Below are 23,604 nucleotides of genomic sequence, written 5' to 3' on the forward strand. Positions count from 1 at the left end.
TAAGAATACAGTTGAAGGATCGAACTTGGTTTTCTATTCTAATTAGTATTTACAAAATAAATTAGAATTATATCGATCAAGCATAAGTTTATAATTGCAATTCTATGATTAACCACTTTTCATAAAACAAAATACACCATCATCAGATAATATTGGTTTCAAAATGAAATAAATAAATTTTGTGTATTTACTGTCTTCTGATTGGTCATGTTGGTTAAAACATTTTACATAATCGCTTCATGAATCATTCAATGTGAAGAGTCAACCAGATGCTCCACAGGGCGCAGCTTTATACGACAACAGAGGTAGAACCCTGAACAGTTTGGGCTAGTATGGACACAACATTTAACCTTGATACAGCTCTGAATTTGGATGGTGTTCAAAATTTTGACATCATATAGGTTTCTGACACTAATCAAATGTCAATATCGTATGAAACTAATACGCAATAATGTGCTATTAGGATTTCTTCTTGAAGCTTCAAAAATTTGAAATTTGAGAAATTTTGAAGAAAAAAAAATTGAACCCCTTAAAAAAATTGGACCCCCCCAAACTTTTTGAATCCCCCTTGAAGCAATTACCCCCCAACTTGATCCCAGCCTTTCCATTGTAGTATATGGAACCTTGTAGTACCATTTCAGAGAGATCCATACACTTAAACACAAGTTATTGTCCAAAAACTACAAAAGTGCTTGTTTTTGGCCCCTTTTTGGTCATTAATCCCTATACTGTTGGCACCATAACCCCCAAAATGAATTCAAACCTTCTACTTGTGGTATTAAACATTGTGGTACAATTTCAGAGCAATTGAAATACTTATAGACAAGTTAATATCCTACAGTGACTTGACTGATAGTGTTGCTATCCAACAATTGCAATTCATTCAAAATTTTGACCAAATTGCAATTTGTTTTATTAAACCAAATTGTTCAACTGGTCAGAAATTTGAACAAATTGTTCAGTCAAAATGTGAAAGTGCAAGGTGATAAAATAAATCATACTTACAATCCTATAAGACTTTAACTCCACTGTGTTGATGTTATTTTTAAATTAGTTTATCAATCTGTATAGTTATATATAGCTATTACCATACTAAAGGTGAACTGTTTTATTTGTAATTGCTATAAAAATGTCCAAACTAAGCTTTTATATAGTTTTTCTTTCAAAATGTATTCTATATTCATAAGAATCACACATTATATTAATAAAAACATCATATTCAGTAAAATATTTGTAAAATTGCAATATATTTGTAGGAAGGGGAGATAATCTTTTTTGGTTTCAAAAAGTCTTTATTCAAAAGAATAGTATTTTAGGTTATTTCCCCAAGGAAACTTATCAATAGCATATTGTTATTTCACACATAGTTTACTGAATATATGATGTATTATTTTAAATGATATATGATTCTTATAAATATAAAATCCTTTTCGAAAGAAAAACTATATAAAAGCTTAGTTTGGACATTTTTATAGCAATTCAAAATAAAATAGTTGACCTTTAGTATGGTAATGGCTATAATATAACATATATGATATAATATAATTATACCAATTGCAACTCATTCAAAATTTTGACCAAATTGCAATTTGTTTTATTGATCCAAATTGTTCAGCTGGTCAAAAATTTGAACAAATTGTTCAGTCAAAATGTGAAAGTGCAAGGTGATAAAATAAAATATACTTACAATCCTATAAGCCTTTAACTCCACTGTATTGATATATTATATCATATATGTTATATTATAGCCATTACCATACTAAAGGTCAACTATTTTATTTTGAATTGCTATAAAAATGTCCAAACTAAGCTTTTATATAGTTTTTCTTTCGAAAAGGATTTTATATTTATAAGAATCATATATCATTTAAAATAATACATCATATATTCAGTAAACTATGTGTGAAATAACAATATGCTATTGATAAGTTTCCTTGGGGAAATAACCTAAAATACTATTCTTTTGAAAAAAGACTTTTTGAAACCAAAAAAGATTATCTCCCCTTCCTACAAATATATTGCAATTTTACAAATATTTTACTGAATATGATGTTTTTATTCATATAATGTGTGATTCTTATGAATATAGAATACATTTTGAAAGAAAAACTATATAAAAGCTTAGTTTGGACATTTTTATAGCAATTACAAATAAAACAGTTCACCTTTAGTATGGTAATAGCTATATATAACTATACAGATTGATAAACAAATTTAAAAATAACATCAACACAGTGGAGTTAAAGTCTTATAGGATTGTAAGTATGATTTATTTTATCACCTTGCACTTTCACATTTTGACGGAACAATTTGTTCAAATTCTGACCAGTTGAACAATTTGGTTTAATAAAACAAATTGCAATTTGGTCAAAATTTTGAATGAATTGCAATTGTCGGATAGCAACACTATCAGTCAAGTCACTGTAACAGAAGAAAAATGCTTGTTTTAGGTCCCTTCTGGGCCATAATTTCAAAATGGTTGGGAACATCATCCCAAAAATTAATCCTTACCTTCCTTTTGTGGTATTGAACCTTCTTATAAAATTTCATAGATATCCATTCACTTAAACTAAAGTTATTGTACGGACACCAAATGTGTCTTCGGACGACGCAGACATCATACCATTATATGATCCCATTATATGGTCGTATAAAAAACCACAAGTTTTCAATTTTCAATATAATGAATAAAATTTCAAGAAGTACCTTGATTATAGGAAATATAATTTCAAAACTGTCTAGCCATGTTTTATTCTAAGAGCTAGTTGTTATTTGGCTCTTCTATATGGATCATTTTGTAGCTTAAAAAGGATGGAATTGGTGAAAAATACAAATAAAATATTTCTACACTATCTTTTATTCAGCAGCAAGCAATTTTTCAAAAGAAGATGAAAAGTAATTCATAATAATGCTTACATAGTCAAACCGAGTATGGATTCTTTTTTATATTCTGGATCATCAGTAAATCTCTGAATATCAACACCTGAAATAATTTGACATACCGGTATGAAATAATTTAACATATTTTAATATTTTAATTTAAAAATAGTTAACATATATCAAGTTGTATTCTGCAAACATTAACAATATTGTCTGAGAGTTTTTTTTTTAATATTAGATATTCAGTTACTGCTTTTTTGAACAGATGCACTTGTTATCTATTAATTCACAAGAAATGTTTTCTCTTCCTTTTTGTATTATAATTATCTATATCATGGTGAATTTGTCAATAAAAAGTACAATAATATATAACTTGGACATGCAGAATATTTACCTTATCATTTAACATAACAAGACATTTTTGTCTTCTTCAAATTTTTGTTTGAATTATCAATTAATTTAACTCAATATTTCATGTTGGATACAAAATATACACAGTCCTTGATTCAGTACTCAGGAGAAATCATACACCGATAATCTTTCAAATTCATATGGGAAATTGGAAAATGTGATTTATTTTATCCAGAATCATATATCAAAATGTATTATTTAAACATACCGCTTCCAATCCTAACTAAAGTTCTGGCCTGAATATAATCCTCAAACGATTCATAACACTTTTTTAATTTTTCTACCAGGTCAAGGACATCTTGAGGCCAGTCAAGGTCATCTCTATTGGTTACAAAGTTAATAACTCTCTGGATCAGTTTGACAGGATCATTCCTGTACAGAGGACTGGTATCTGGAATGGCTGTAGGTTTGACAGAGGCATATATTTGTAAAGCATAGTAATACAAGGTCAACTGCTGGGTTATGGCTGTTTTAGGGAAATCATCGAAGAATTTCTCCACATCTTTAGTCTGAAAACAAAATATTCAAAGTATAAGTCTATCCTTCCTTTTGACCTTCAGATTAGCAATGTAAATTGACATTATATACCATCTCCTCAGACCTTTTTTTTCTTTTCTTAAAACTGAGTGTTATTAACATATTTCTTATAAATTGTAGTTAATCTAATTTTGTGCTTTTGGCAGTAACATAATACATTGTACATTAGAAAACCATATAGATGTACCATAACAGAAACTATTCTATCTAAAAACTATAAAGCATAATCAAAGTATAATGAAACTAAAGATATGAATTTTAATGTGCGTATTGTTCTGCGTTTACTTTTCTACATTGGCTAGAGGTATAGGGGGAGGGCTGAGATCTCATAAACATGTTTAACCCCACCACAATTTTGCGCTTGTCCTAAGTCAGGAGCTTCTGCCCTTTTTTTTAGTCTTGTATGATTTTTTATTTAGGTTTCTTGTGTATAATTCGGAGTTGAGTATGACCTCCATTATCACTGTAATATACTGACCGACTTTAGAAACGCAACACTAGATTATTTTTGTGTTATTTTTTAATGAATTTGTCACCGTCAAATGCGATGACTGCCTGTTACAAACGCCAAAATGATTGTCAGAAAGGTCAACAAATTCTGTCCGACATGTTTTGGGTTCTGTTTTACACCTTCTGATTTTGCATTTTTTCAACCCGTTATTTGGTTTTGGCAATTATACGGTTGGAACTTTAGGGCTTTAAAGGTTTTCCTTCAGTCGATTCTTTGGCAATTCAGTTGATGTGAAACATTTATGGCATGCATCTGTAATCAATGGCACTCGGCAATTTGATTAGCAGTTGACGTTGCGGCCGTAAATATGCCTGGCAAATGACGTTGCATAATCAAATTCTGTTGACGTTTCATTGTCACTACACGTTGAGCTGTTCATTGATGGCCAGCAACAAATCTTATCTACTTTTATCGATGTTGGAAGGACGGTAAGACGAGTTTCTGAAGTCATACAGTATGGTTGCAGCACGTTTATGCTTTCATGTTTGCAGTATTTTTAAGGGCTAATTCAGTTTTTCATTTCTCAGTCTTGGCAAAATAGAGATGCAACATTTTTTAACTGATTTAAGTGAGACAAAGGATTGAAAGAACTGTTTCACAAAGCAAAAAAACCTGAAACAATCTTTCATGGGTCCAAAATTTCGCTTTAAGAAATTCGTGCGACTTCAAAAATTCGGTATGTTCAATAAACACAGGTACGTCAGAATTAGATTTTTTGTAAGGAGAAAGAAGCATGATAAGCATTAAAAGTAGTTGTGAGAGAATCAAACAAGATTTGGTAAAAATAAATCAACAAAATGAGTGTTGCGTTTCTAAAGTAGTTCAGTATAGTATACATATTTTTAGGGGCCAGCTGAAGGACACCTACGGGTGCAGGAATTCTCGCTACATTGAAGACCCAATGGTGGCCTTCTGCTGTTGTCTGCTCTATGGTCAGTTCTTGTCGCTTTGACACATTCCCCATTTCCTTTCTCAATTTTATTTTTATACTACAAATTTCTTACATCTTTAGGTTTTTGAGTTCACAGTGCATGGTATTTTTTCTGCCATAATAAAAACTTGTTAAGTATATCTATTTACCATAAAATGGTAAATCAACTCAATTAAAAAGATGTTAAAATTCTAAAGCTCACTAAATATGCTCTTGAGGGGGAAAAAAATATTTTAACTTACATCTGGTAATGCTAATAGATATGCTAAGCCTAGTGAACTATCTACTGGAAACTTTGTTTTGGCTAGCTCTAACAAAACTGAAATATAAGATGTAACAATTTGTACTTTTTATACATTAAAAAATGTCATACAATAACTCAAGTATGAAGAGATAGTTAAGGATCTTAAAAACAGACATTTTCATATTCTTTGTTGAAAAATGGAACTTTAACTTTACATTGATCATTCATGTTGCTTTTGAAATATTTTGTTTTCCATTGTAATTGACATTTCTTAAATTGATCTTGTACAAAGTCAAATGTTTCTTGAACTGTTACTATTTTTCAAACTTTAGGTGTATAAATCGATATCCTAGATTAAGAAAAAAAACAATTTGATTAACATTTAAACCTAAAAACACAATCTTCATGTTCTTATATCAGTTTACTAAAAAAACTTAACATGTTGCAAAAGGAAATGAATAAAGATGTAGGAAACACATCAATGATATAATTGTTCCCCGATTTAATCTAGCATACCTTCAGGTGATGATTGAGTAGTCTCCCCTTCTGTTAACATTTCCTCCAGTTTAGCTGTTCTTAGTATGCTTTCACTTAAAGATGTGGGACTACAAGCAGATTTACCCCTTGTATAATCTACAACAGCCTGAAAAATATACCCCTACATGTAAGGATTGCAAAATGTATGAATATACCCCTACATGTAAGGCTGGCAAAATGTATGAATATACCCCTACATGTAAGGCTGGCAAAATGTATGAATATACCCCTACATGTAAGGCTGGCAAAATGTATGAATATCTACCAAAACAAAATACTTAGTGCACATATAAAAATATTTGTAAAATTGACTCTGCATCTCAATCAATATTGGATACATTAAAGAGCCTGAATTTTTGTTCATCATTGCATAAAAAAATGAATTCACATAGAGAAGAAAAATTTATGTACATATTAACAATGGACACAGATAAATTCATGACAAAATGGTGTTTTGGTGATGGTGATGTGTTTGTAGATCTTTCTTTACTGAACATTCTTGTTGCTACAATTATCTCTATCTATAATGAACTTGGCCCAGTAAGTTCAGTGGAAAATATTTTGTAAAAATTTATGTAAATTGTTAACAATTGACTATAAAGGGCAATAACTCCTTTAGGGGTCAGTTGACTTATTTGTAGATTTTATTTTGCTGAACATTATTGCTGTTTACAGTTTATCTCTATCTATAATAGTATTCAATAACCAAAATCTGCAAAATTTCCTTAAAATTACTAATTCAGGGGCAGCAACCCAACAACAGGTTGTCCGATTTGTCTGAAAATTTCAGGGCAGATCATCTTGACCTGATAAACAATTATACCCCATGTCAGATTTGCTCTAAATGCTTTGGTTTCAGAGATATAAGCCAAAATCTACATTTCACCTCTATGTTCTATTTTTAGCCATGGCAGCCATCTTGGTTGGTTGGCTGGGTTACGCCACACATTTTTGAACTAGATACCCCAAAAATGATTGTGGCCAAGTTTGGTTAAATTTGGCCAAGTAGTTTCAGAGGAGAAGATTTTTGTAAAAGATTACAAAAATTTACGAAAAATTGGTCAAAATTGACTATAAAGGGCAATAACTCCTTCAGGGGTCAACTGACAATTTCGGTCATGTTGACATATTTATAAATCTTACTTTGCTGAACATTATTGCTGTTACAGTTTATCTCTATCTATAATAATATTCAAGATAATAACCAAAAACAGCAAAATTTCCTTAAAATTACCAATTCAGAGGCAGCAACCCAACAACGGGTTGTCCGATTCATCTGTAAATTGTAGAGCAGATAGATCTTGACCTGATAAACAATTTTACTCATGTCAGATTTGCTCTAAATGCTTTGGTTTTCGAGTTATAAGCCAAAAACTGCATTTTACCCCTATGTTCTATTTTTAGCCACAGCGGCCATCTTGGTTGGTTGGTGGGGTCACGCCACATTGTTTAAACTATGATGATGATTGTGGCCAAGTTTGGTTTAATTTGGACCAGTAGTTTCAGAGAAGAAGATTTTTGTAAAAGTTAACGACGACGGACGATGACGACGACGGACGACGACAGACGACGACGACTGACGCCAGACGCCAAGTGATGGGAAAAGCTCACTTGGCCCTTTGGGCCAGGTGAGCTAAAAAGCTGGCCAAAAAAATATGATTCTATGTAAAATAATATTAAGTCTTTAATACTGCTAAGATCCAAAAACTTACATAATCAGGATGACTTGATGTAATAAATTCTTCATAAAATGGATGACATCCTTGCTTCTCAAACTTGTCATTATCATAAACAACTGTCTCAGAAACTTGTCGTCTGGTTGGTTGTTTCAATGATTTAATTGTTTTTTGCCACCATTTTGTATCTGCAACTGTTGACAACACAGCTTTTGTGGTCTTAGTTGTTGAGCACAGAATCTCTGTTGTATGCTGTAGAGCAGCCGTTGCTGACAGTGGCGCCCTCTCAGATGATTTGTCATCAACTTCCATGTCAGTGTGAATAGTGCTGTATAACATCTACAATAAATACAAGATATTGAAATAATTTATCAGACTGCATCTCAGTCTAAGGCAAATATACTTATACAACTTTCACCATAATAGTAGGGGTTGAAGGTCAATTTTCGGGACATTTATGATTGGCCATTTATTCTATAGGAATTCTAGAATAACACTCATCAGGACACTGCTGTAATGATTGATTTTTCAAAATCCAAGGAATGAATAGTTTAGTTTTTCAGAGTTATGATATTTACTATTTACCTCTTCCAGATGACATCCCTTCCTACCCCCTTTAAGATATACGTCTTACCTAAGTCAAATGAGTATACATTTATTCCCCTTTATCTAACAGCTGTCCACACTTTTGTAGAGTTATGGATCATAATCAAAATTTAATGAAATAGCACATAGAAATAATTCCTTCCTGAAGTTGGATACTCGTACTAAATTTTGCAAGAACATATTTTTTTAAAAGAAAACTATATTAATAATTGAAAATATTTTCACCATCTACATTTCTCTATCTTAAATCGAAGTATGGTTTTTGTAAACACAAAAAAATATACACTGAAGCTTAAATGCAAGGATTATATACATCTACAAAGTATCAAATAGTGAAATATGATTAAACATCGGAAATTCAATGCTGCACAAATCTTCAATGTGTTTTAAAATACCAAAACAGTAGCTGAGTAACCACTTTGTAAAACTTGTATTCCTTTCCTTGAAAGAGGCAAGGGAATTATTATAGTACCTGAGTTTCTAGGACAGCCTTCGCCTGTAGTATAGGTTCTATCATATCTGCAGGACAGTATGCTAATGAAAATGACAACAAATCTGCCCTACAAAGTAAATCAAATTCAGTTAATTTTGCCACTAAACTGTATTAAATGACAGTTATTTTCAATTTAAAAAGTTACAAAGGGCCATAACTCTAGCAAAATCTAGTAAATCAGCATGCAATATTGACATGCATTATTTCTAAATTTGCAAAGGTCATAACTCTAGCAGAACCAAGTAAATCAGCTTGTAAAATTCACATACATTCCTCTGAATAGCTGTAACCAATTAAAATAGGTTTCATATCAATTACGTCCAAGATAGATGGAAATGTGAAAAAAATGTGAACATCCTCTCTGGAAAGTAACAAAACAAACTAAAATAGAAGTCCTGAATCATTGAATGGAAGTTTACTTTTACATTATCTAGGCATGGTGCCACTTTTAACACAACATATATTAAACTAACTTGGCTGATATGTCTTTAAAATCTTCAAAGCTGGCTAGATCTACACAGACATCCCACACTGGACCATGCATTCTTTCAATTAAATCCTGGCATACTTCATAGGCAAAACTACAATCATGAGCCTGAAATATCCCAATAAAAAGTACAGTATAATGTTTTTAAGCTTTAAATGTAAAGTCTGGGTCTAGATAGTAATGTAAAGTTTTCATAAATATCAACTTTGAAAATCACCATTGAGGTTTTAGTGTGTGACAAAAATTTCAAAGGTTACAACTCTTTGCAAAATTTGTTGCGTGAGCTGTTTTATGCTCTTGCAAAAATGCTATTCCTTTTTTTCTTTGTTTTATGTAACCTTTTTATTCTCTAAATGAAACTTTAATGCTTCACAAATATTAATCATCTAAACAAATACTATAAGTGGATGTGTAAGCATGGCAATTTTCAAGTTTGGGTTATTTTTGCTTTTTTCATGGTAACAATAAAAATATCCTACTACAATATTGATGTGATGGGCAAACTTATCATCATTTCAAAACATAATGTGTGTGATGATAAAAGTATCATAGTCAAATATCTTAAGTTAAAGACTTTATATATACCTTAACTGCACCTCTAGCTATCAAATGGAGAACTTTTCCTTCCCTCAAACTGTTGTTTCCTTTCTCTATTTTCAGCAAATGACTTAATCGCATTAACTGAAAATAAATATAAATTCAAGCTTATACTCAAGTATTTAACATAAAGCAGAACAAATGATTTACAGCCGATTGCATTGAGTGTGTAAGTAAAGGTAATATTTTTGGTTAGCTTGCTTGCTAAGTGATTATTAAGTAAGGTATATTACCCTCTTTTGGAAGTAGTCTATTCCTACAGACAGACAGATTGGTTATCTGTTGGAATAGTCTATCATAAATGAGGGTTGATTACCTAATCTAAAATGACTTCACTGTTCAGCTAGCAAGCAAGCTAACAAAAGATATTACCTTTACCTACACACTCAATGCAATCGGCTGTAAATAAGATGGAGACTTTCCTCTATACATCTTTATTGCTGTATTTTTATCATATAAATAAATGTTACATCTGACTCTTCGTTTATTATCAAAGTATAAATATGTACTCTTAACTTATTTATTAAATTACTTTTGGATGTTTATAGTTAAAATATGTAAATTATACAAAGCCAACAACCCAACAATATGTTACCAAACAGATAAACAGCTAATGCTGAATCCTTTCAAATTAATTTTCTCCCGATAAAGTAATGTTGCTGCTACAGCACATTTTAGTGTAGCCCATTTTCAAATACTGTTTAATTCACTCATTATATTAAATACTGAGGATTTTTTTTTTCATTGGTACAAACTTACATTGATTGAAAGTATTTGATTTTGTGGTTTTTCAAAAGTTTGCACACCAGGCAATAGGAAATTGGTACTTCGTTGAATACATTAATTCATGGTTCATCTATTCCAATGAAATCCATCAAAAAGTACTCCATAAATAATAATGAATCTACAATATTGAATGATTTTGTACCAAAATAACCATTCCTTGTCATATGAATCAAATTTCATAGTGATACAAGAAGACATCATACCTTTTTCTGTTGTTTGTATGATGTATCTCTGGTACTAAGACATTTCTCAATCAATTCTATTCTATCTTTAGTCTGTCTCACTACAATAAATATAACAAAACTCTTTAAAACAGAATTTAGTGCAATCACACTGTCATTGTATATTATATGATTGATATAATAGAATTCAATTAACAACAGATGCTTCTCATTTGAAAATCTTTCAAAAAATCTTTTAAAACAAGAATGTGTCCCCAGTACACGGATGCCCCACTCGCACTATCATTTTTTATGTTCATTGGACCATGAAATTGGGGTCAGAACTCTAATTTGACATTAAAATAAGAAAGATCATATCATAAGGAACATATATACTAAGTTTCAGGTTGATTGGACTTCAACTTCATCAAAAACTACCTCGACCAAAAACTTTAACCTGAAACTGGACAGACGAACGAAAGAACAGATGAACAGACGGACGAAGGGACCCACAGACCAGAAAACATAATGCCCCTCTACTATCGTAGGTGGGGCATAAAAATGAGCTTCAATTAGTTAAAAATGATGACATATTTTTCTGTCTACCTTAATTAAGAATCATATTTTCTGTTATGATTTCAAACAGTAATGTTGTCTTTTGCAAATCTAGATTTAGAATTTTTAATGATGATCTTAGACCAAGTTACTTGAATACAGATATAAAGGATCTTCTGCTTTTTATTTGTGACCATATGTATGGTAATTTGTCTGTATATCATTGACAAACCATTATCTATTATCAATCACCTTGTGCTGGTATAATTGATACACCAAAATCGTCCAACATAGCAAGAGAGTTTATCAAATCCAGTTCTTCTTGTATCAAAGTAGGTGTGTCTCTTATCAAATTTAAGCATATCCTGCAATACAAATATTTAGATTTAGAAATATTCTTTTAAATAACAAAAAAATGTATTGTGGATTCATTATTGTTAGGGACGACATCAAAAGTTCAATGTAGGATAAAAAACTTAATTCACATAGTTTTTTCACTGACCCCCTTTTAACTTAATTTGGGAAAGAAAAAAAATTACAAATAGGGATATATGTAAAAATCGATTTTAGAGATATAAAACTTGCAGAATTTTAACCCCCCACCCCCAAACTATTTGATTTAAGTTTTTTATCCTACATCGATCTTTTGATGTCGTCCCTTAGTGAGATTCCAATTTTTGTGGCTTTTGTGTGTACCAGTAAACCAGAAATGCAAACGTTTTTATGACCTACATATTTTCTAGAGGCTTGTAAGCAGACTTTTGTAAAACCACAAAATCATACATCCACATAAAAACAATGTTTCTTTTCATTCATGCAAAATTAGAATTCAGAAAAATTAATAGATACACAGTAAACAAATCTATCTTTGGTGGTTAAAATTTGAGATACATGTAGCCAACATTTGAACTTTTAAAAGTAGATAAATGTGTTCTGTCCTAACTATAAACACAACCTATTTGTGTTAATTGTATTGTGTAATTCTTAAATAAATCATGTATCTCCCAGTTATCATTATCCTTGAAATTATATCACACCGAATCAATTGCAAAATCAAATCAAATTATGTGCTATTTCTTTCAACAGTTTTGTTAAGTTTAAAAGAGGGACGAAAGATACCAAAGGAACAGTCAAACTCATAAATCTAAAACAAACTGACAACGCCATGGCTAAAAATGAAAAAGACAAACTTATACAAATACAAGAATGTGTCCATAGTACATGGATGCCCCACTCGCACTATCATTTTCTATGTTTAGTGGACCGTGTAATTGGGTTAAAAACTCTAATTTGGCATTTAAATTTGAAAGATCATATCATAGGGAACATGTATATTAAGTTTCAAGTTGATTGGACTTCAACTTCATCAAAAACTACCTTGACCAAAAACTTTAACCTGAAACTTGCACTATCATTTTCTATGTTCAGTGGACCGTGAAATTGGGGTCAAAACTCTAATTTGGCATTAGAATTAGAAAGATCATATCTTGGGCACATGTATATTAAGTTTCAAGTTGATTGGACTTCAACTTCATCAAAAACTACCTTGACCAAAAACTTTAACCTGAAACTTGCACTATCATTTTCTATGTTCAGTGGACCGTGAAATTGGGGTCAAAACTCTAATTTGGCATTAGAATTAGAAAGATCATATCTTGGGCACATGTATATTAAGTTTCAAGTTGATTGGACTTCAACTTCATCAAAAACTACCTTGACCAAAAACTTTAACCTGAAGCGGGACGAACGGACGAACAGACAAAAGAATGAACAGACGGACGCACAGACTAGAAAACATAATGCCCCTCTACTATCGTAAGTGGGGCATAAAAACTATGATGAAATCAAAGGTCGAAGATCTTATAATATTTAGTGAGATCAAAATTTGTTAAGTATATGATTGATTGATTGTTGAAGTTTAACACACCTGTTAGCACAATCAGCTATATCATGGCAGCCATCTTTTATTGGAAGAATAGACCAGAGTGCTTGAAGAGAACATTGACCTTTGACAGGAAAACTATCAATTCTAGTCAATCATAGGGTTTGAACTTGCAACCTCAATGTTGGAAGGTCAGTGATTGCTGTAGATGAACTAGTAAGACAACTCTGAGGGGGGTCTCATTGTGGGGTTCCGATCCCGGATCCCGCTTACTGTTTTGTCAGATTCCCGTATCCTGCTTACACTATATACGTAAGCAGTTTTCATTTTTTTGTCATTTCCCTGGTCCCGCTAGACATCATTTCCCGTTTTCATGACACAAAAAATTGACAATCCCGCGTCACGCTTAGACCCCAATGAGACCAACTCTGTATGAACAATTGTTAAAATTACCTGGCAAGATCTATGCATGGATCTTTCATATCTGTAGAAGAATCAAAATACTCCTGAGCTGATGAGATGACTAGCTGTATGGCTCGTTTATATGACACCTTTAAATTCTTTGTGTAGGATTGAGTAGGAAGACTCTCATTATTACTTCTTTCTATGTACTCGCCTGCTAAAGTTATGCTCTCTCTTCTGCCAGAACACAGCAAGCTTTCAGTGAATATCTGAAAAAGAAGGTGGCGCTTTTAAATTACAAATTCAGAATTAATATTTCTTTTATAAAGCATCGTTGGAAACCACCTGATAAAAAAATTGTTAAGCCAAGATTTAAGGGTTCCAATTATATTTTTTTATGGCAAACACAAGGATGTTTTCTTTTCAAATTATATCATTTTTCTAAAAGATTTCTCAATATTGAGCAGCTAAACCATTCCAAAATTATTACTATGCTTTAAAAAATTTCATGATGGTAATCCAAGGTAAATATCTTTGAAAAACAAAATACTTTACACAAATTCTGTTTCAATAAATGTAAATAATGAAGAAAATATATATTTAACATGTGAAACTGCGAGCTACTGCTCACTGATGATAACGCCGCCGCAAGTGGATAATATTAATAGTGTAAAAATATGCAAGTGTTCGGTAAACAGGAAGTTGTCGAGTGATGAATCTGAAAACGCATCACACGGTATAACTGACTTATATAAATCCTGAAACCAAATTTCAGAAATCCTTGTATTGTAGTTCCTGAGAAAAATGTGACGAAAATTTTCAACTTTGCTATCATGCGTAAAATCATACAAGTGTTCGGTAAACAGGTAGTTGTCAAGTGATCAATCTGAAAACGCATCACACGGTATAGCTGACTTAGATAAACCCTGAAACCAAATTTCTGAAATCCTTGTATTGTAGTTCCTGAGAAAAATGAGACGAAAAATATTCATGGGACGGACGGACTGACTGACGGAAGGACAGACAGAGGTAAAACAGTATACCCCCACTTTTTTAAAGCGGGGGTATAATAATCAATAGTAAAAGTTCACCCTAACAACTTATAGAAACTACACCATTCACCTACTTCATGACACAGACCAGACGACAGACATCTGTACACCTGATTTTGTAGCTGTATCACATCATCATGTAACTTTCTCCATGCAATTTCTGATAATGGTTCACTTCTGTCAATCATAAAATCAAAAATTTCAGAAAACTACACAAACATAATTCAAGTTATCAATTAAAAGGAATTTTAAGTTTCAGAATTTTAAGTTTCAGAATATGAATACATTTTGACTTAATGAAAATTAAGATCTGATTGATTGATTGATTGATTGATTGTTGGTTGCTTTACGCCGCATTAGCAGAAAAAGGCTATATCGCGGCGATAAAAAAAAAAAAAAAAAAATTAAAATTAAGATCTGTAATTTCAAATTTGAGGTTCCATCTATTTACTAATGTATTCAAATTTATATACATCAATTTTGGTATATATAAGATTGTACCTGATAAAGCCAGAAAAGTTTTGTATGCACGGAATCAAATTATAAAATATTATCACTGTGTCTGTTTTCTAAAGAGTATGAAGGTATGCTTTTTTCAAGAACATATGCCATGCTATAAAAATGTAAGACTGACGTTTCCTGACAAACATATTAAAGAATATCATATAAACTTCTGTGTTGACATGACCTATCATTGATATGGACATATTCAGAAATTTTAACTGTTTACAAAAATTTGTATTTTTCAAAATACTAAAGATTATCTACCCTAGGAACAAATTACTTGAGCTGTATTTGGCAAAAACTTTCCTTCAGACTCTTGAGTCGTCAATACTCTACACATTCATACTTGATTTGACCTTTATACATTTTTCATTCAAGCGTAACTTAGGGTCTTTTGTAGACCAAAACTTCATTTGGCATACACAATTATAAGCCTTGATGAGGTTTTTTTTATATAGTGTTTGATTTTTTCCAGGTGATAGGTTGAGAGCACCAATGTAAAAAATATTAATCAACTCATTAAACAGACATTATTCAGATATAAGTCTGAAAGTTAGTATAGTAGAAATTAGGTTTTTTCTTCAGACAACTCTATAAGAATTATTTTACCTTTTGCCAGCAGCTCTTGTCAATCTTATCATTAACATCTTGGCATCGTCTGCATCTTTCTGTAATGAAAAAAACGTTGGAAAAATTTATACAAAACAAACCCACTGGTAAGACAAACAAAATTACTAGATTCAAGATTATATGAACAAAGTAAGAAAATTGCAAAAAATAAAATCATAAGAAAACCAAAGAAACAGCAATGAGGAAAATAATAAGGACATGTGCACAATGGTTTGAAGCAGTACTTAAAGGGAAATTACTGGAGTTATTACAATTTATACTCTAATGAAACATAACAAATGTATGGGGAAGGAAAAGCGGAATTGCAAATAGCTTAAGAAGCAGGTAAGTGGAAACATTGAAGTAAAAATGCAAAAAAAAATATCACTCTAATTAAATTGATTTACAAAATATCAAAAAATATTATTCAAACAAATTTACACAATACCTCTGTTTCTAGGATATAATGAAGAGGTTTCTTAACATCCTGTTCATGTAAAATCTTTAATGCACTGAAAAACAAAACAAACGATCATATTCTGAAATTGAAAATGATTGGAGACAGTTTTGTTGTTATCAACATGGGTAAAAAAAAAAATTGCACAGTTTTTTGTCATACTTCAAGTTATAAACAAACTATTAATTGAATTTTCTTAACCAATTTAAAAATATTATTTTCATGTTACTTTGTAGGCAATCAATATATCCTTACATAATTCTATCCTCATTTGAAGATAGATGTGAGTACTTTTAAAAAAATGTAATAACAGATCATTGTACTGTCAGGCAAAATTACCCCAAATGTCTTTCCAGCTTGTCTATTTCCTTGTGCAGTCTTATTGATTCTTTTGTTTCTTTCCTGTAAAATTGTTTTCAAGATAATGCATCAAAATAAAAATACCAAATGTGTTACAAAAAAAAAATATCTTCAGCAATTTTTTAGCAATAAAACGAAAAATATCAGGATTGTTCCATTAAAACATATATGATACTGACAAAAATGGGGTAACATCCAATAAAGGCAGATTTAGAATTTCACTTTAATTTTCAGTTTACTATAGTCTTTGACACAACTTCTAGTAGAAAATTCAAAAAGCCTTCTCTGGGTCCCATGTATGGTTTTATTGAACAGTCCTTTGCATTAAGTCACAATAATGAAATATTTTGAGAAGTGAATTTAACGACATAACTGAGTTCAACTGTTATATCTTTCTTCTGCAATGTAATAACTGTACTAATTGGGTTTACATATGTATGTAATTAATCAATTCAATACATATCCATTAAAACCAACAAATAATGTATTAGGGAGCTACCATTCGATTTTTATGAGGGGGGGGGGGGGGGGGGGGGGGGGGGTTAGGATGAAAAATTTGTCCTGCATTTTTTTTAGCTGTAATCTCTGTCCTGCCTTTTTATTTTTCACTCTGTTCGGTCCTGCCTTTTTTTTTTAGTTTATCCTGACTTTTTTTTACCTAAATTGTCGTCCTGACTTTTTTTTTGCAAGCGTCTCATCCTGCCTTTTTTTTCAAATTTCATCCTAGCCCCCCATAAAAATCAAATGGTAGCTCCCTTACAGTGATCACAACAGTCTATCACTTTTTGTCAATGACTGCTACAATCATTACTGGATTTAAATGAAACTAAGAGATTATAATCTGTGAAATTTGCATTGTAAAAGTATTTAAGAACAAGAAAATAGCCATTTTGGTAACCTTACCCATATCCTTTCTGTGGAAGACATTGAAAAATTTCTAAAGCTAAATCTAATTGATCATCCCTATAAAATAAAATGACAAATTATATATTTGTAGGAACTTCATCTGCATAACAAACTTAAAATTTGCATTTTTAACAGAACAAATTAGTTCAAGCAATTAAACATTAAAATGACATAAGCTGAAAAAGATATAACAATACTGTCAAACTAGAATTTTTTTCTGATCATTTTTGTACACCAGTTTAAAATGGAGATTGATACATGTAAAAATGGTCATAGTTTTCTTTGTAAACAAACATAAGTCTGAAAGAAATGAATTACTTTACAAAGATTTCACTATCTGTTACTTCAGGTGTGAAATAGTGGTATTGCTAATATCTGTATAAAGAAAGAGCAAACAGTTTTCTTACATAGATCATTCAATATCTTATGGTGACTTGAGAAACACCAGTATCACTCAGATTACAATTCTACCTTGACAGGTAAGTTTGTATTTAGCCTATAAAATACTTATTTAGCCTTGAAAATTGAAAGGTCAGTTTATCCCATTCATACAATAGAAGTTGATAAATTTGGCTTCATGCCATTTACCTTGTACAAAATTAAGGTCACTTTATTGTTATTGTGATATTGTTAAAGTACAAAAGAACCATATATTCTGACCAATGCTTAAAACTTTGTGCATCTTGATTTAATTGTTAAAAATCTGTTAATGTTGAATTTTTGGGGTTATTTTCGGCCTTTTAATTGAATATTTCTTTACAAGGTCATTTTTTTTTTCAGTTATAAAAAAAACTATCTGCTTGACTATTATAGAAATAGACAATGCTTGCAGCTTATCTTATAACACTGTCTTGTTTTGTGTTTACACCAAATCTGACAGATTATTATTTAGTTGCAAAATATTTTAAATGAGATTTGAAACTTTTCTATCTTTATATGTGCATTGAAGGTTAAAATAATCATAATGTGAACAAGAATGAAGAAAACATCTTGGTCCCAAAAAAAACATCATCAACCAGGATATATAATTCCAAATATTAATTTATTATACTAATATCATTTGAAATCTCAAGCCACTGCTTTGCATGTTAACAATGTAGGTCATGTCCCAACAGAAAACTAATAAATATGACAGTACAATGTACTCTTAGCACACACACATAAGATCACTGTGAAATAGACATCTAGGGCAAGAAACAGTCAGTTATACCAAACCAGTTTGACTAGATGTGTCCCAAATTTTGACAATTTAAATGACATGAGGACCTGCAAGGTTTTTTTTAATATCTGTATTCTTTAAATTTTTAGGGCATTTTTCTTTTAATAGCCTTAAAAATAACTCTCATTCTGTTAAATTCTCATGTAAATGATTTTACTATTTAGTCTTTCTGTTACAAGATTATTTATCAATTTTGTACATTGATCATTATATTATCAGTATTGCATTACAGTTACCTAAGTTACCTTTTATTTTGCACAGTTATTCTTTATACTTTTGCACCGCTTTAAATTATTCTCTATTCTTTATTTTGTTGTTAATTTTCTCTATTCTCTATTTTTTGTTGCTATTACATGTATTCTCTATTCTGTAAACCCCATTCTGACCCTTATAGGTAAACTTCTATTGTATGAATGGGATAAACTGACCTTTCAATTCTCAAGGCTAAATAAGTATTTTATAGGCTAAATACAAACTTACCTGTCAAGGTAGAATTGTAATCTGAGTGATACTGGTGTTTCTCAAGTCACCATAATAAAAATATATATTGGTAATACACATATATTTTAGATAAATATTTAAAACAAAAAAGGTGTACAACATACCTGCCACAAACATATAGAGCTTCTAGGGCCATGGACATGACATCATCCTGACTACATATTATAGGTCTTTTTTGCTGAAAATGAACAAGATAATGTATTCTTACATAAATTATCCCAAACGGGCTTATAAAAGAGGAACACAAATAACAAATCCGAATTAAAAATGACCATTGCTATTTCTATTAATCAACAAAGGTTAATTGTTTGAGGTTTTTTGAAGTGCAGAAGACCACACAATAAAGATGTAAAAATTTTGGGGATATTAAATGTTTTTAAAGAACTGAATTTTCAAACAATTTAAATATGTTAAAATTTGGATACTTTACTTGATGAAGCCAATTACACAAGGTCTTATAGGCTTCAAAATTTGTGAAACATTGTTACACTTTGAACCTCAAAAGCTTAACCGCTCTGTGAAAATGTCTCAGCTTTGTAACAATTCATCATAAATATCCAAGTTAATGATGAGGACTAGGGAATGGAAATACAGTCTACTATTATCGTCTTAAAATTATCAATTCAATCTTTACAATGTTTAAATCTAATTTAAGAATTACTTCTCAAAAAAACTCACAGTCGCTTTAGATGCTTCAAATATTTTAGTAGGTAATGTCAGATCTGTCTTAGCTTTTGTGACAATGTAATCTCTTAGTAATGAAGTAAAGGTCCCTGGCTGTCTGTGTTCACACTGCTGTAGGAAAGGTACTAGCCATTTGTGTAGACACTTTGTGTACATTTCTGTTGATGCCTGAATAAAAAATAATATTACAATAATATACATGTATAATATCTGTCATTTGTGTAGACACTTTGTTTACATTTCTGTTGATGCATAAATAAAAAATAATATTACAATAATATACATGTATAATATCTGTCATTTGTGTAGACACTTTGTTTACATTTCTGTTGATGCCTGAATAAAAATTAATATTACAATAATATACATGTATAATATCTGTCATTTGTGTAGACACTTTGTGTACATTTCTGTTGATGCCTGAATAAAAAATAATATTACAATAATATACATGTATAATATCTGCCATTTGTGTACACTTTGTGTACATTTCTGTAGATGCCTGAATAAAAATTAATATTACAATAATATACATGTATAATATCTGTCATTTGTGTAGACACTTTGTTTACATTTCTGTTGATGCATAAATAAAAAATAATATTACAATAATATACATGTATAATATCTGTCATTTGTGTAGACACTTTGTGTACATTTCTGTTGATGCATAAATAAAAAATAATATTACAATAATATACATGTATAATATCTTTCATTGGTGTAGACACTTTGTGTACATTTCTGTTGATGCATAAATAAAAAATAATATTACAATAATATACATGTATAATATCTGTCATTTGTGTAGACACTTTGTGTACATTTATGTTGATGCCTGAATAAAAAATAATATTACAATAATATACATGTATAATATCTGTCATTTGTGTAGACACTTTGTGTACATTTCTGTTGATGCCTGAATAAAAAATAATATTACAATAATATACATGTATAATATCTCTCATTTGTGTAGACACTTTGTGTACATTTCTGTTGATGCATAAATAAAAAATAATATTACAATAATATACATGTATAATATCTGTCATTTGTGTAGACACTTTGTGTACATTTCTGTTGATGCCTGAATAAAAAATAATATTACAATAATATACATGTATAATATCTGTCATTTGTGTAGACACTTTTTGTACATTTCTGTTGTTGCCTGAATAAAAAATAATATTACAATAATATACATGTATAATATCTGTCATTTGTGTAGACACTTTGTGTACATTTCTGTTGATGCATAAATAAAAAATAATATTACAATAATATACATGTATAATTTCTGTCATTTGTGTAGACACTTTGTTTACATTTCTGTTGATGCCTGAATAAAAATTAATATTACAATAATATACATGTATAATATCTGTCATTTGTGTAGACACTTTGTTTACATTTCTGTTGATGCCTGAATAAAAATTAATATTACAATAATATACATGTATAATTTCTGTCATTTGTGTAGACACTTTTTGTACATTTCTGTTGATGCCTGAATAAAAAATAATATTACAATAATATACATGTATAATTTCTGTCATTTGTGTAGACACTTTGTTTACATTTCTGTTGATGCCTAAATAAAAAATAATATTACAATAATATACATGTATAATATCTGTCATTTGTGTAGACACTTTGTGTACATTTCTGTTGATGCCTGAATAAAAAATAATATTACAATAATATACATGTATAATATCTGTCATTTGTATAGACACTTTGTTTACATTTCTGTTGATGCCTGAATAAAAAATAATATTACAATAATATACATGTATAATATCTCTCATTTGTGTAGACACTTTGTGTACATTTCTGTTGATGCATAAATAAAAAATAATATTACAATAATATACATGTATAATATCTGTCATTTGTGTAGACACTTTGTGTACATTTCTGTTGATGCCTGAATAAAAAATAATATTACAATAATATACATGTATAATATCTGTCATTTGTGTAGACACTTTTTGTACATTTCTGTTGTTGCCTGAATACAAAATAATATTACAATAATATACATGTATAATATCTGTCATTTGTGTAGACACTTTGTGTACATTTCTGTTGATGCATAAATAAAAAATAATATTACAATAATATACATGTATAATTTCTGTCATTTGTGTAGACACTTTGTTTACATTTCTGTTGATGCCTGAATAAAAATTAATATTACAATAATATACATGTATAATATCTGTCATTTGTGTAGACACTTTGTTTACATTTCTGTTGATGCCTGAATAAAAATTAATATTACAATAATATACATGTATAATTTCTGTCATTTGTGTAGACACTTTTTGTACATTTCTGTTGATGCCTGAATAAAAAATAATATTACAATAATATACATGTATAATTTCTGTCATTTGTGTAGACACTTTGTTTACATTTCTGTTGATGCCTAAATAAAAAATAATATTACAATAATATACATGTATAATATCTGTCATTTGTGTAGACACTTTGTGTACATTTCTGTTGATGCCTGAATAAAAAATAATATTACAATAATATACATGTATAATATCTGTCATTTGTATAGACACTTTGTTTACATTTCTGTTGATGCCTGAATAAAAAATAATATTACAATAATATACATGTATAATATCTGTCATTTGTGTAGACACTTTGTGTACATTTCTGTTGATGCCTGAATAAAAAATAATATTACAATAATATACATGTATAATATCTGTCATTTGTGTAGACACTTTGTGTACATTTCTGTTGATGCCTGAATAAAAAATAATATTACAATAATATACATGTATAATATTTGTCATTTGTGTAGACACTTTGTTTACATTTCTGTTGATGCCTGAATAAAAAATAATATTACAATAATATACATGTATAATATCTGTCATTTGTGTAGACACTTTGTGTACATTTCTGTTGATGCCTGAATAAAAAATAATATTACAATAATATACATGTATAATATCTGTCATTTGTGTAGACACTTTGTGTACATTTCTGTTGATGCCTGAATAAAAATTAATAAAATGATAGTCGGTCTTACTGTTCTAAATTTATTTGTTGTCCAAGTTATTTTTAAAACATGTTGTCAGCTTTATCTCCTTATCCCCATTTTATTAAGATTGTATTAAAAGCAATCTACACTCAATATTTCAAACCATAACAAAAGATTGCATGCTATATTTTTTTCATCAGATTTAAATATTTTTATGTACATTTTTGACATATATCTCTTTAACTCTTTCTGCTCTTATACATCCTTGGCTTTCAAATACATCATTGAGCAGTCTTGATTAAGAAAGATCGAGAAAAGTTTTTTGGATCCATTAAAATTATCAGTAAAATTGAAAATGGAAATGGGGAATGTGCCAAAGAGACAACAACCCCACCAAAGAGGAGACAACAGCAGAAGGTCACCAACAGGTCTTCAATGCAACAAGAAATTCCCGCATCCGGAGGCGTCCTTCAGCTGGCCCCTAAACAAATATATACTAGTTCAGTGATAATGTAGTTGTTTTCCTTTTTTGTTTGTTTAAATAAGTTGGTTTTACAACTATTCATTTTTTTTTGGAACATGCTCAAAACCATATTTGTTTCAGAT

General features: G+C 30.2%; 1 protein-coding gene across 1 annotated transcript in view; it reads right to left on the minus strand.

The window, feature by feature from the left end:
* Window positions 1-23,604, minus strand: part of LOC139521941 (NBAS subunit of NRZ tethering complex-like) — a 68,894-nt gene that overhangs the window by 21,064 nt on the left and 24,226 nt on the right. Inside the window, exons 18-35 of the mRNA XM_071315757.1 lie at window positions 19,983-20,156; window positions 19,409-19,482; window positions 17,582-17,641; window positions 16,658-16,720; window positions 16,310-16,373; window positions 15,862-15,920; window positions 14,823-14,925; window positions 13,748-13,965; window positions 11,665-11,777; window positions 10,900-10,979; window positions 9,899-9,994; window positions 9,300-9,421; window positions 8,806-8,893; window positions 7,764-8,066; window positions 6,031-6,157; window positions 5,513-5,589; window positions 3,500-3,800; window positions 2,917-2,983 (exon numbers count right to left, since the gene is read on the minus strand). Of these exons, the coding sequence (XP_071171858.1) occupies window positions 2,917-2,983; window positions 3,500-3,800; window positions 5,513-5,589; window positions 6,031-6,157; window positions 7,764-8,066; window positions 8,806-8,893; window positions 9,300-9,421; window positions 9,899-9,994; window positions 10,900-10,979; window positions 11,665-11,777; window positions 13,748-13,965; window positions 14,823-14,925; window positions 15,862-15,920; window positions 16,310-16,373; window positions 16,658-16,720; window positions 17,582-17,641; window positions 19,409-19,482; window positions 19,983-20,156 (2,189 nt within the window). The remainder of the gene's footprint in view (window positions 1-2,916; window positions 2,984-3,499; window positions 3,801-5,512; window positions 5,590-6,030; window positions 6,158-7,763; window positions 8,067-8,805; window positions 8,894-9,299; window positions 9,422-9,898; window positions 9,995-10,899; window positions 10,980-11,664; window positions 11,778-13,747; window positions 13,966-14,822; window positions 14,926-15,861; window positions 15,921-16,309; window positions 16,374-16,657; window positions 16,721-17,581; window positions 17,642-19,408; window positions 19,483-19,982; window positions 20,157-23,604) is intronic.

The sequence above is a fragment of the Mytilus edulis genome, chromosome 4, assembly GCF_963676685.1.
Source record: "Mytilus edulis chromosome 4, xbMytEdul2.2, whole genome shotgun sequence".
Taxonomy (NCBI): Eukaryota; Metazoa; Mollusca; class Bivalvia; order Mytilida; family Mytilidae; genus Mytilus; species Mytilus edulis.